Genomic DNA, 12,655 nt, shown 5'->3' with positions numbered 1-12,655 from the left:
GTGGGTGAGGGACGGTTGAGGGCTTTTAAGAGAGTGACAGAATCAGAGGCGCCAGGAAAGCGGCAGCTGAGTCATCTGGGCACTCTGAGTTTAGGAGTCTGAGAGGGCTGCGTCCTGTGAGCTCAGAGGTGCCCAGGATAGCATGCTCCTTAGGAAGTCACAGCAGAAAGTGAGCTATTTGCTCTGGACAGCCCCTCACCCGGCCTGATGGCACAGGGCAGCAGAGGTCTGTGCCCATGCCTGTCCTCCCCGTCCCCGGGGCCCAGCTACCCACTCACCCCATGGGCCAGCTGGTAGGTCTGGTTGAACTTCCACATCTCCTCCAGTACCAGGGCCACAGCCTCCGCACTGGGCAGCTCACCGTGGAACTCAATGCCCATCAGGTTGGCCATGCGGTGCAGCAGCCCAGGCACCTGCTGCAGCTGCTGGCGTGCATGCTCCACACGGCACGTCCAGGCATGGTCGATGAGGAAGATGCTGCAGGCAGAGGCCACAATGTGAGGCTGCTGGCAGGCACAGGGCAAAGGGAAGTCGGGGGAGGAAGAGGCCCAGGGCTGTGTTGGGACCAGGACTCAAGCTTCCTGAGATCTGGTCTACCGGGTGCCATAGTTATGCCCAGTTTGGACTCCAGTGAGCCTGGGTCAGGTGCTGGCGCTGCTGTTCACTGCCTGTGTGATCCTGAGCAAGTGCCTCCTCCTCTTCAAGCTTCTCAAACAGCGTAGCAGGGGTCTCTACCGCCTGTCACTAGGCTGTCACAAGCAGCAGATGAGACCAGATATGTGGTATACCTACTGTCCACCAAGCACTTGCAATAAACACACCAGCAGTCACTAGCATGAACCTGGACCTCGGACCACTGCAGGGCTGGCCCATGCTTCCTATCTTGCTGCCTGCAGGCCGGGCACACCACAGCTGCTCAACAAAAGCGAAGGCTCTACACGCCGGAGGCCAGCGCAGGCAGACAGCACGGGGGCTACCACACGCCTCACCCATGCAGCCAGGTCTTCTGGAAGCACCAAGGCTTTTCTGTGGGAGAGGCGTCCAGTCCCCGCACACAGGATCCCTGCAGCTGAGCTCCTACAGAAGCATGTTGGGGCTGTGGCACAGGACGAGCCGTCCCTACCCCGTAGGACACAGGGCTGACCATAATCCTCCCAGAGTCCTGCCGGATTAGGAGGCACCAAACAGGTGTCTAATGGGCAAAGCAGCCCCCAGCTTGCCTCCGTCTCTGTCCCCTTTTTAAAATGAAAGGGACAGCCAATGTTCCAGTTCTTAGGCTGGGGGGCAAGTTCAGGAGTATTTATCTTCTTGTGCTTACATGAGTTTTGTTGGCCCGTCCTAAAATAAGTGGGTTTACTCTTGCGCTTGTGCTACCGTGGGTGACCACAGGATGCAGGGCAGAGCCAGGCCTTAGGGGTGACCCTTGGCACGTGCAACAAGGGGTGCTGTACAAAGAGAGGCATGGGGATGAGGATGGAGAGCTTGTTGGGGCCTGGCAATCAGGGGAGACTTTGGGGGATGAAGGCCTGGAAGCAGAAAGGCCCAGAAGCAGGTAGGGCTGAAATGAACGCTCAGCCTCCAAATCCAAGACTCTGGATTCCCAGCCTCCCACCACCCACAACACGGCTAGCAGCGGGTTCTGTGGTTGTAGGCCCGAGAGAGAACGTGAGCTGGGAGCTCCAAGGGCAGCCACTGCATTGAATTCACCTGTTCCTGGGCCTGAGCGGCACAGAACTTACTTCACTGAACCTGAAGGGGAGGGTGAGCCCGAGCACGCATGGGCGGGGGTGCTGGGCTCTCCGTATTTCTGGGGTGACTTGCTACTGCCCACTCACAGCTGGAGGAGGAGGCGGGAGAAGCTCTGCAGAAGAGACCAGACCTCTGCCCAAAGAGCTGTGCATGGACACAGGCGCCCAGCAAGTTTCTCCGAGGGTCCACAAAACCTTTGGCAGAGGGGCCTGCAGGCCTGTCCTAGGGATAGCCACTCTTGGTCCCTAGGGGCAGGAAGCCTGCGGTACAGTCTCAGCTCTGCCCTAACTACTCCATGGCCCTTGGCAAGGCCAGGCCTGCTCTGGGTCTCAGGTCCTCAGGTGTTCCAGGGCCCAGCCCAGATTCCAATTCAGCAGGACCAGAAAGGGGCTGTGACTAGGGAGGAGTAAGGCTGACCTGCACCCTTAACCTGGAGAGTGACCTCGGGCAAAACGAACTCCTAATGCCCTGTAGCAGGACCACTGTGACAATGAGACTGCTGGGAGAGGCTGTCAGGCCACAGTCCATCCGGTCACCACAGGAATGCTCTGTGTTGCCATGGACACTACTCTGAAGCCCGGATGGACACACCGCTGGCCACATGTGCTTGCCACAAAGCCGTCCTGAGGAAGGTGTCCAGCGGAGGTGCAGGGCCCAGGAGAATCTGCATTACCGCATCTCCCACCTTTCACCAGGTGAAGGTCGTGGTGGTGTCTCTGGCCAGGCTCCTACCTGTTGGGGTTGGCTGCCTGGAGCCCGCTCTCCCTGGTCACGATGACCTTGTAGCACAGCTCGCTCCCCGGGTTGGGCTGCTTCTTCCGCACCTCCCGGGCGGCCTCGTCCTCTTCCTCTTCCACTTCCTCCACTTGCATGATCCCAAACACTTCCCCAGCGTCGAAAACCTGGGGGCCAGAGCTCAGGTCAGCAGGGGCATGGGCAGGAGACCCTACCCCTAATGCCTTCACCACCAGCTCCAGAAAGCCACCCGAGGTGCCATACCCAGGCCTCAAGGACAAACTTGTCTCCTTCAGAGGAGTGGGACCCGTTTAATTACACACAGTCTTATGGGCGGGCAGATTGAAGCTCCTGGAGATTTCAGGGTCAGAATGGGGACCTAACATACCCCACCATCGCCTGAGCTGTCATCCAGAGCCCCCTTGTCCCACGGGATGCTGTGCATGGAGATGGGACCTCGAGGACAGGCTGGAGGTATCTGTAGTCCACCCTCTTCACATTACCGGGAAAGAGAGGCCCCAAAGGCAGAGAAGTCAATGCAAGAGTCAGGATCTTGGTGGCTGGGGGCACACCCCAATGTGCCCCTCACAGAAGAACTCTTCAACACTAGGACAGCTGAGTCAACTCACAGAGAAGCCTCCTCCAGCCCAGCCCCACCCACTCCAGGCCAACAGGAAGTGAGGCCCCAGGTCAAGGTGGGACGGGAAGATAAGGGCCTTGGTCCTGCCTCACATGGCTAGTCAAGCAGGCAAGTGACCTCTTTCGGTGTGCGTGGAGCAGAGGGGTCCCTGGCCCAGCCACACTCACGCAATGTCTGCCACAAGCCGGCAAGGAGGGCTTCCGGGCAGATTCTGGAGTCAGGCTGTGTGGGTTCAAATCTTGGTTTCACCACTTCCTAGACAAGTGACCTTGAACAAGTTACTTAACTATCCCGTGGGTGTTTCCTCATCCACACAATGGGAATAACAGAACCTCCCTCTGAGGACTACTGGGAGGATCAGATGATTCATACCCAGAGCTCAGAGTGGGGCCCGGCCACAGCAAATGCTCTATAAGCACGGGGTGCCATTGTTCTGAAACTGTTTCTTCACCTGTGAGAGTGGGTGTCATCCACCTTTCAGGACACTGACGGAATGAAATCAAACAGCGTGCATAAAAGTCCTGGCACACAGTGGAGGCTCAACAAAGGCCAGTTCCTCCTGATCACCTATTTCCCACGACTCGATTAAAAACGGCAGTTGGAAACTAGTTAACTACTCAGGTGCAGGCAGCTTTTGTGCACCGGGCAGGACTTGCCCTTTGGTGGCATGAGGATGAATCACTCATGGTCTCGCTCAGGGAGCTCATGGCTGAGTAAGTTCTAGGTCACCTGAGAGTATCAGGTAAATTTGCTCTGGGGCCTGGAGGGCCTGGGAAGACTTTATGGATGAGGAACCATAACCAGAGGGAAGATTTAAACATGAGGCTACAGGGTGAGGACGGAAAGGAACTCCAGGCAGAGGGAAGAGTAAGAGCGAAGGCCTGGAGGCAGATAGTCCAGGGTGGAGCAAACCAGGGGTCACGTGAGAGACAAGGCACCTGAGACAAGGGGCGTCCAGTTCTCCTTGAGTCCTCAAGGTGGGTCCGGGGAGGCTACTGCCTTCTCCAGTTTAGGACTGGGGGGAGGCTCAGAGGGCTGGAATCCACACCTCAGGCTTCCGCCCCAGTAGCCCAAATCCCCAGGGGACAGTCTGAGGCTGAGGGAGAGAGCCTGCCTCAAGCCTGCCTTGGCTTCAACCCAGCTGTGAAATGGGGGTAACCACAACCCCTTCGTGGCAGGACTGGAAGAGCTCCCCAGGAGATAAGGGGGGTGGTTTCTTGTGCAGACAGAAGAGTAGACATTTTAAAAACATCTCTTCGGCCGGGCGCGGTGCCTCACACCTGTAATCCCAACACTTTGGGAGGCCGAGGAGGGCAGATCATGAGGTCAGGAGTTCGAGACCAGCCTGACCAACATGGTGAAACCCCATCTCTATTAAAAATACAAAAACTGGCCGGGCGCGGTGGCTCACGCCTGTAATCCCAGCACTTTGGGAGGCCGAGGCGGGCGGATCACAAGGTCAGGAGATCGAGACCACGGTGAAACCCCGTCTCTACTAAAAATACAAAAAATTAGCCGGGCGCGGTTGTGGGCGCCTGTAGTCCCAGCTACTCAGGAGGCTGAGGCAGGAGAATGGCGTGAACCCGGGAGGCGGAGCTTGCAGTGAGCCGAGATCGCGCCACTGCACTCCAGCTTGGGCGACAGAGCCAGACTCCGTCTCAAAAAAAAAAAAAAAAAAAAAAAAAATACAAAAACTAGCTAGGTGTGGTGGTGCACGCCTGTAATCCCAGCTACTTAGGTAAGGTTGAGGCAGGACAATCGTTTGAACCTGGGAGGCGGAGCTTGCAGTGAGCCGAGATCACTCCACTGCACTCCAGCCTGGGTGGCAGAGCAGACTCGTCTCAAAAAAAAAAAAAAAATCTTCCCCATCCTTTCCAGGGCAGCCAGCCTAAGGTGAGGCAGGAGGGCTGATGGCCAGGGCTGGAAGGGCCCACGGCACTGGCAGGTGGTGCTGCTGCTTCTGGCGGCCTCCCCCACACCTGGGCCAGCAGCAGCGGGAGGCTTCCCTCGGAAGAGCTGCAAGTTTGTGTCTGGTAAAGCAGTGACTCAGCTCTGCCCTTAATGGCTGGGGAGGGTCACGTAAAAACACTTGCTGCCCCTTAGTAGGGCAACAGCAGGCAGGGCAGCCTGGGCAGGGGACGCGATGCGGTGGCGACCACCCTGTGTGCCGGGCATATTTCTCATGCCACCTCCCATCCCTCCCATACTGTGGGAGCCAGCTGGAGTCTCACCATCCCCTTCCCGGATGGAGAACAGGACTCAGATGGGCGAGTGACTGCCCGAGGGAGGGCGTGCTGCCATGGAAGCTGGCTGGGCAGGAGCTGGTCATTCCCACCGTGCTCCTTCACACAGCACATGGGAAATCTTTTGTCCTCACGAACAAACCAGGGTCCCTTCCACCCAGCACAGGCCTGGGACCAGAGTGGGCCTCGGAAAGCATATGGCAGAAGTGAGGGGCAGAGGAAACTCTCTGTGACACTGTAGCATAAGGAGGTGCCACTCGCTGTACGTTTCCCGCAGGAAGGTTCCTAGTCCAACCAGGATTACACAGAGAAAAACTGGCTCAGAGACCGTAGGGTCTGGCCAGCAGCCAGGCTCAGGGACTCCTAGCTCCCGGCCCGGGTCCCTGTTCTTGGCTCTGGGGTTCCACTTCATCACTTGCGCCACTTGGCTCATCTCAGTCGGGGAGGCGGCACCTGGAGGAGATGCCGGGTCCCAGCTAAAGAAAAGACCCCCCAGCCAGCCCGGGAAGGCGCTGTGGCTTCAGCCCCTGGGTACGCAATCAAAATCCAGGGCTCATCCCCAGCCAGGACAGTGGGAAACGCTTTGGAGTGGAGGAGGCAGGTGAGCAGGATGGGCCGTCCTCACAAAAAGGGAGAGAACCTAGAGGCTTCTCGACCTTTTCCATTTTTCTTTAGATTTCTCCTCCACCTCTCACAGCCTGTTTTCTTTAACCTGCAAGATGAGGGGAACCCGAGGCTCAAATAAAATGAAAAAACACTGAATTCGGTGAACCCAACACTTACAGTCACACAAATTCACGGGGTTCCCGTTGTCCCTGTGAGGCAGCGGCTGAAAGAATCCCTCTGAAGGGACCCTCGGAGCCGCAGTGTTCTCATCTGTGAAGTGGGAGAGATGAGTTTCACTCCTCAAAGGGGTTTGTGAGGCTCGCGTGTGTGGAGGACCTAAAGTTTCCACCGCAGCCCTCGGCCGGCCTCGGGCCCAGGCAGATCAGGGCCGCAGGTACCCTGGTCTCCTGCTGTCACTCCTCGGCCCCCAACTCCACGCCGCTCCAGAACTGCCCAGAACGCGGTCGGGGTGGCTCAGCGCGGCTCCCGCCGCCCAAGAGCGCCCTTTCCTGCCCCGCGCCGCGGGCTCCCGCCGCGCTCCCACCCCGGCAGCCGCACGTGCCCGCCGCCCTTCCCCGCACCTCGTGCTCCAGCTTGTGCAGGAGGCGGCCCCAGTAACGTTCGGGGACTCCCGAAGCGCGCAGCGCCGGGCCGTACAGCGCCGCGAACTCCGCCAAGGCCTCCGCGCCCTCCTCCGGCGTCTGGCCCGGGCTGCTACGCCCCGCAGGCGGGCGCTCCGGACGCCGCTCGGCCTCCATGGCGCCTACACCCGCGCCGACTCCAGCGCCGCCCGCCGGCCCTGCCCTCCCGCTTCGGCGCCCCCGGCCGCCAGCACCGCCCCCCCAGGCCCCGCCCTCCTCCCCACCGCCCCCTACCCCGCCCTGCCCTGCCCTGCCCTCCTCCCGGCCCCCCTCGGCCCCGCCCTCCTGCCGGCCCTCCCCGCCCCGCCCTCGTCCCGCCCCCAGCCCGCCTCCAGCCCGCCTCCAGCCCGGTTCGCCGCGGCCCCCGGGCAGGCCCTGCGCGTCAGCGGGGCGCGTGCGTGAGCGCGCGAGCTTGCAGGGAGGGGGCGCGCGCCTGCGGCGGCGCCTGCGGTTTGGCTGCCGCCGTGTGCGCACGCGCACCCGATGGGGGCGGAGCTTTTCTCGCTCAGCCTGCGGCGACGCAGGGGAATGCTGGGAGGGCAGGGTGCCTACGTCCGGCGCTGTCAGGACAGGAAGAGGCTCCACCTACTGCCCGGAAGGGGGAACTGGGTGACGCGGCGCTGCTGTTCCTGCCCCAGGCACACAGGGCTCGCAGGCCCCCGCCCCCGGGGAGTAAGGAACTCTCGATTCTTGTGAGTGCTTCACCAGATTTGGATGCTGCAAAATCGTGGCCCTTCTCAATTATATTTGGATTCAGAATGTCAGTTGATCCAATTAAGACCAAGTGTACCTGTCAGAAGAGTTTACTCCTACATGTCGGGATGTTGAACTGGGGGTGGTGGCCGCGTCTGTAGTCCCAGTTACTCGGGAGGCTGAGGCGGGAGGATCGCTTGAGCCCAAGAATTCAAGTCCAGCCTCCGCAACATAGCGAGACTCCCTCTTTAAAAGACAAAAACAGTTCAGTTACAGACTTTCAAAAGACATTCTCTTTTGAACTTTCATTGAGTTTTATTGCTCCATAGGGATATATTTTAATGTCTTCCTGTTTGCAATGTTGTAAGAATTGTAATTTGCTAAAAAAACAAAGGCTGAGAATTTTTTTGAGTTTCAGATGCTATTTTGACAACATGTTTGAACTGAGTTTGAACGAAATGCGCCAGTTCAGACTTGTTCAATTCCATTGTAGGAAGCAGGTGGGTCTGCAAAGGCTCAAATTTCCGAACTCAAGTTGGCGAGGGCTGCAGAGAAAAGCATTTTATTTATTTTTATTTTTTTATTTTTTATTTTTTTTTGAGACGGAGTCTCGCTCTGTCGCCCAGGCTGGAGTGCAGTGGCGCGATCTCGGCTCACTGCAAGCTCCGCCTCCCGGGTTCACGCCATTCTCCTGCCTCAGCCTCCCGAGTAGCTGGGACTACAGGCGCCCACAACCGCGCCCGGCTAATTTTTTGTATTTTTAGTAGAGACGGGGTTTCACCGTGGTCTCGATCTCCTGACCTTGTGATCCGCCCGCCTCGGCCTCCCAAAGTGCTGGGATTACAGGCGTGAGCCACCGCGCCCGGCCGGAGAAAAGCATTTTATTTATTTATTTATTTATTTATTTATTTATTTTTGAGAGGAAGTCTTGCTCTGTCGCCCGGGCTGGAGTGCAGTGGCCGGATCTCAGCTCACTGCAAGCTCTGCCTCCCAGGTTTACGCCATTCTCCTGCCTCAGCCTCCCGAGTAGCTGGGACTACAGGCGCCCGCCACCTCGCCCAGCTAGTTTTTTGTATTTTTTAGTAGAGACGGGGTTTCACCGTGTTAGCCAGGATGGTCTCGATCTCCTGACCTCGTGATCCGCCCGTCTCGGCCTCCCAAAGTGCTGGGATTACAGGCTTGAGCCACCGCACCCGGCTTATTTATTTATTTATTTAGAGACAGAGTTTTGCCCCTGTTGCCCAGGCTGGATGGAGTGCAATGCTGCAGTCTCGGCTCACTGCATCCTCTGCCTCCCGGGTTCAAGTGATTCTCCTGCCTCAGCCTCCCAAGTAGCTGGGCCTACAGGTGTGTGCCACCATGCCTGGCTAATTTTTTGTATTTAGTAGAGATGGGGTTTCACCATGTCAGGCTGGTCTCGAACTCCTGACCTTAGGACCTTAGGTGATCCACACACCTCGGCCTCCCAAAGTGCTGGGATGACAGGCATGTGCCATCGCGCCTGGCCTATTTTTTTTTGAAATGGAGTCTGGCTCTATCGCCCATGCTGGAACTCCACCTTGCAGGTTCAAGCAATTCTCCTGCCACAGCCTCCCAAGTAGCTGGGACTACAGGTGTGCACCACCATGCCCAGCTAAATTTTGTATTTTTAGTAGAGACGGGGTTTCACCATGTTGTCCAGGCTGACCTTGAACTCCTGACCTCAGGTGATCTACCCTCCTTGGCCTCCCAAAGTGCTGGGATTACAGGTGTGAGGCACTGCAATGGCCTTTTTGTTTGTTTTTTGAGACACAGTCTCATCTTGCTCTGTGGCCCAGGCTGGAGTACCGTGGCGTGATCTCGGCTCACTGCAACCTCCCTCTCCTGGGTTCAAGCAATCCTCGTGCCTCAGACTCCCAACTAGCTGGGATTACAGGCATGCACCACCACACCCAGCTAATTTTTGGATTTTTAGTAGGGACAGAGTTGCACCATGTTGTCCAAGCTGGTCTCAAACTCCTGGCCTCAAGTGATCCGTCCACCTCAGCCTCCCAAAGTGCTGTGATTACAGATGTGAGCCACCTCGCCCAGTCAGAAAAACATGTTATTAATACTATCACACCGAAGTACTTTTCTGAGGCAAAATTTGATCTAAGAGAAGAGTCATGATTTACAGGATGATATGTAAATCCACTTCTGCAGATCCACTTCTTGTTTTCAGGCACAGTCTTAAAATAATTACTAACTTTTGATAGATGTGATGCTTCTGAATCAGAATTGTATCATCTTGTTTGAGGCTGGTGGTCTATCTTTGACCTCCATGATGGAAGGTAAAGATTGACATTTTGTGAAAGTTTTACCTTCATAATCAACTTTGAGAAATCGAAATTCAGAACTTAATTTATAATGAAATATGAGTTTCTGGAATGTTTTTGTTTTAGTTTATTGCTCCTGAAAAAGTTATGTTGCACAGTAGGAATAAAATATTAAATACTAATGTATGAACTAGACTTATACCACATTAAAGGGGACAAAACCACCATGGCCGCAAAAGTGTTCAGCCTTCTCTATACAATGTAGAGTGGAACCATTGCCTCCATTTCCCACACATTTCATTTACACCTGACCTATAATTTCCCTAAGGCTCCATGTATCTTGCAGGATACAGAACAGGCACAACTCAGGTTGTAAGTAGGCAGGGGCAGCAGGATCTCACTGTGACTATTCAGTAAATAACAATATTATATTGCAATTAGGTAAGAAATATCTTCTTCATAGACCTGATCATTGCAAAATTCCATCTATATATATTTTTTTCTTTTTTTTTTTTTCTGAATCAGGGTTTTCCTCTGTCACCCAGGCTAGAGTGCAGTGGTCCTATCATAGCTCACTGCAGTCCTGAACTCCTGGGTTCAAGAGATCTTCCTGCCTGAGCCTCCCAAGTAGCTGGGAGGTACACTAGGTGTGTACCACTACACCTGGCTAATTAAAAATTCCTTTTATAGAGTTGAGGTCTTGCTTTGTTGCCCAGGCTGGTCTCAAACTCCTTATTTCAAGCGATCCTCCTGTCTTGGCCTCCCAAAGTGCGGGAATTACAGGTGTGAGCCAGCATGCCCCATGCCCAGCATTGTGATGCTATTTTACTATATTATCTATTTATTTTGAGATGGAGTTTCGCATGTTGACCAGGTTGGAGTGCAATGGTGCAATCTCAGCTCACTGCAGCCTCTGCCTGCTGGGCTAAAGCGATTCTTATGCCTCCGCCTCCCAAGTAAATGGGACTACAGGCGCGCACCATCACACCCGGCTAATTTTTGTATTTTTAGTAGAGACGGGGTTTTACCATGTTGGCCAGGCTGGTCTCAAACTCCTGACCTCAAGCAATCCACCTACCACGGCCTCTCAAAGTGCTAGGATTACAGGCGTGAGCCACTGTACACAGCCTGACTATATTATATCTCATGCCTTATAGTCATGACTATGTAGATAGTATATGTCATACTTACAATTATTTTATTATCAGCAACCATGCAGACTGAAACCTGTTGTCTTTGACACTTGATGAAAAAACTAATTCTGTAAAATATTTAAAGATGTTTATTCTGGGCCAATACGAGTGACCATGGCCCAGAGTACAGTCTCAAGAGCTCCTGAGAAAGTGTGCCTGAGGCGGTCGGGTTATAGTTTGGTTTTATACATTTTAGGGAGACAGGTGTTAACAAGCAAAGACGTAGGTCAATACCTGGAAGGTGTACATTGCTTCCATCTAAGAAGGTGGAATATCTTGGGGAGGGGGCTTCAGGTCACAGGTGGATTCAGAGATTTCCTGATTGGCAGTTGGCTGACTGACAGAGTTAAGCTTTGTCTAAAGATTTAAGAAGTCAGTAGAAAAGAATGCTTAAGATAAAGGGGTTGTGGAAGCCAAGGCCGTTGTTACGTAGATGAAGTTTCTTAGGTGGCAGCCCTCAGAGAGCATGTGATGCAATGCCAGAGTCAGGTTGAAATTCGGTATCTTATTGCAACAAGGAGTCTGTTTTGTCAGTCTTATAATTTTTATTTTTAGGCCGGGCGCAGTGGTTCATACCTGTAATCCCAGCACTTTGGGAGGCCAAGGTGGGGATCACCTGAGGTCAGGAGTTTGAGACCAGCCTGGCCAACATGGTGAAACCCTGTCTGTACTGAAAAACATAAAAATTAGCCAGGTGTGGTGGTGGGCACCAGTAATCCCAGCTACTCGGGAGGCTGAGGCAGAAGAATTGCTTGAACCTGGGAGGTGGAGGCTGCAGTGAGTGGAGATCATGCCACTGCACTCCAGCCTGGGCAACAGAGTGAGACTCCATCTAAAAACAATAAATAAAAAAAAAAATAAAAATGGGAGTTTCCCTGCACAAGCTCTTTCTCTTTGCCCGCTGCCATCCATATAAGACGTGACTTGCTCCTCCTTGTCTTCTGCCATGATTGTGAGGGCTCCCCAGCCGTGTGGGACTCTAAGTCCATTCAACCCCTTTCTTTTGTAAATTGCCCAGTCTTCATCAGCAGTGTGAAAATGGACTAATACAGGCAGCCTGGATGTTAAAGGCAAGATGGATTTGGTCAGGCCAGATCTCCTTCACTGTCATAATTTTCTTTCAGCTTCACTCTCCAATAGACCATCCTCTTGTGGTAATAAGATAGCTTCAGCGGCTCCTGCCCAGCCCACATTCTCCTAGGTATCCCGTCCTGCTGGGGAAGACAGCCTGAGTCTCAGTTGTCTCAGGTACTGGTCAGATCCTGTGAACATTCCTGACCCAGCCCCTTTGACCAGGAGAATGTGAGGCTCTGACAGGGCAGGCCTCTTTTACATGCTCCTCCCCAAATGTAAACCCAGTTGTGTCAGATCCCTACTTGGAACCCTTTGTGGTTCAGCTCTTCATGTGAGTTCCAAGGCTCTGTGTGAGCCGACACTGCCAACCTTTCCAGGCTCTTTTCATCACACTCTTCCCCTCACGCTGTGAGTCCCTGTCTCTCTAGTTGTCTTCGGCTCCTGGAAAGCATTGTGCTCTGTCTTCTGCCAGAAAGCCCTTCCCCCCGTGCTCACTTTGTTAATCCTGACTCATTCTTCTCAGGGGAAATGTTCTAAAGAGGCACTGAATGTGTACTTAATCAACATAAAATTACCTGTCTCCTCCCATTACCGCCACCAATCCCCCCGACCCCCACCACTGGAAAAAAGAAGAGAGAAAGACAGAATACTGACTATTTAAGTAAAAACACTTGACAACCAGGAGATACAAAAAGAAAACCATTATGAACTTCATGCTGTTTCTTTTTTTTTTTTTTTTTTTTTTTTTGAGACGGAGTCTCACGCTGTTGCCCAGGCTGGAGTGCAG

The 12,655-nt window shown here is 54.2% G+C and overlaps 1 protein-coding gene across 13 annotated transcripts in view; it reads right to left on the bottom strand.

Annotated features, from left to right (window-relative positions):
• TTLL12 (tubulin tyrosine ligase like 12) overlaps positions 1–6,806 on the bottom strand; it is a 233,898-nt gene extending 227,092 nt beyond the window's left edge. For 9 of the 13 annotated variants that reach the window (XR_012418648.1, XR_012418649.1, XM_065522031.2 and 6 more), the window contains exons 1-3: positions 6,555–6,806; positions 2,482–2,651; positions 279–477 (exon numbers count right to left, since the gene is read on the bottom strand). Coding sequence is in view for 11 of the 13 variants with exons in the window: in XM_065522031.2 (XP_065378103.1) it covers positions 279–477; positions 2,482–2,651; positions 6,555–6,731 (546 nt within the window). In the remaining 2 variants the exon portion in view is untranslated. Of the gene's footprint in view, positions 1–278; positions 478–2,481; positions 2,652–6,150; positions 6,244–6,554 lie in introns of all 13 variants that reach the window. The other 4 variants (XM_074003588.1, XM_074003589.1, XM_074003590.1 and 1 more) reach the window with 1 other exon arrangement.
• Positions 6,807–12,655: the final 5,849 nt, after the last annotated feature.

The sequence above is a fragment of the Macaca fascicularis genome, chromosome 10 (assembly GCF_037993035.2).
Source record: "Macaca fascicularis isolate 582-1 chromosome 10, T2T-MFA8v1.1".
Taxonomy (NCBI): Eukaryota; Metazoa; Chordata; class Mammalia; order Primates; family Cercopithecidae; genus Macaca; species Macaca fascicularis.
The sequence above is the reverse complement of the archived record's forward strand: the minus strand, read 5'-3'. Positions and strand labels throughout refer to the sequence as shown.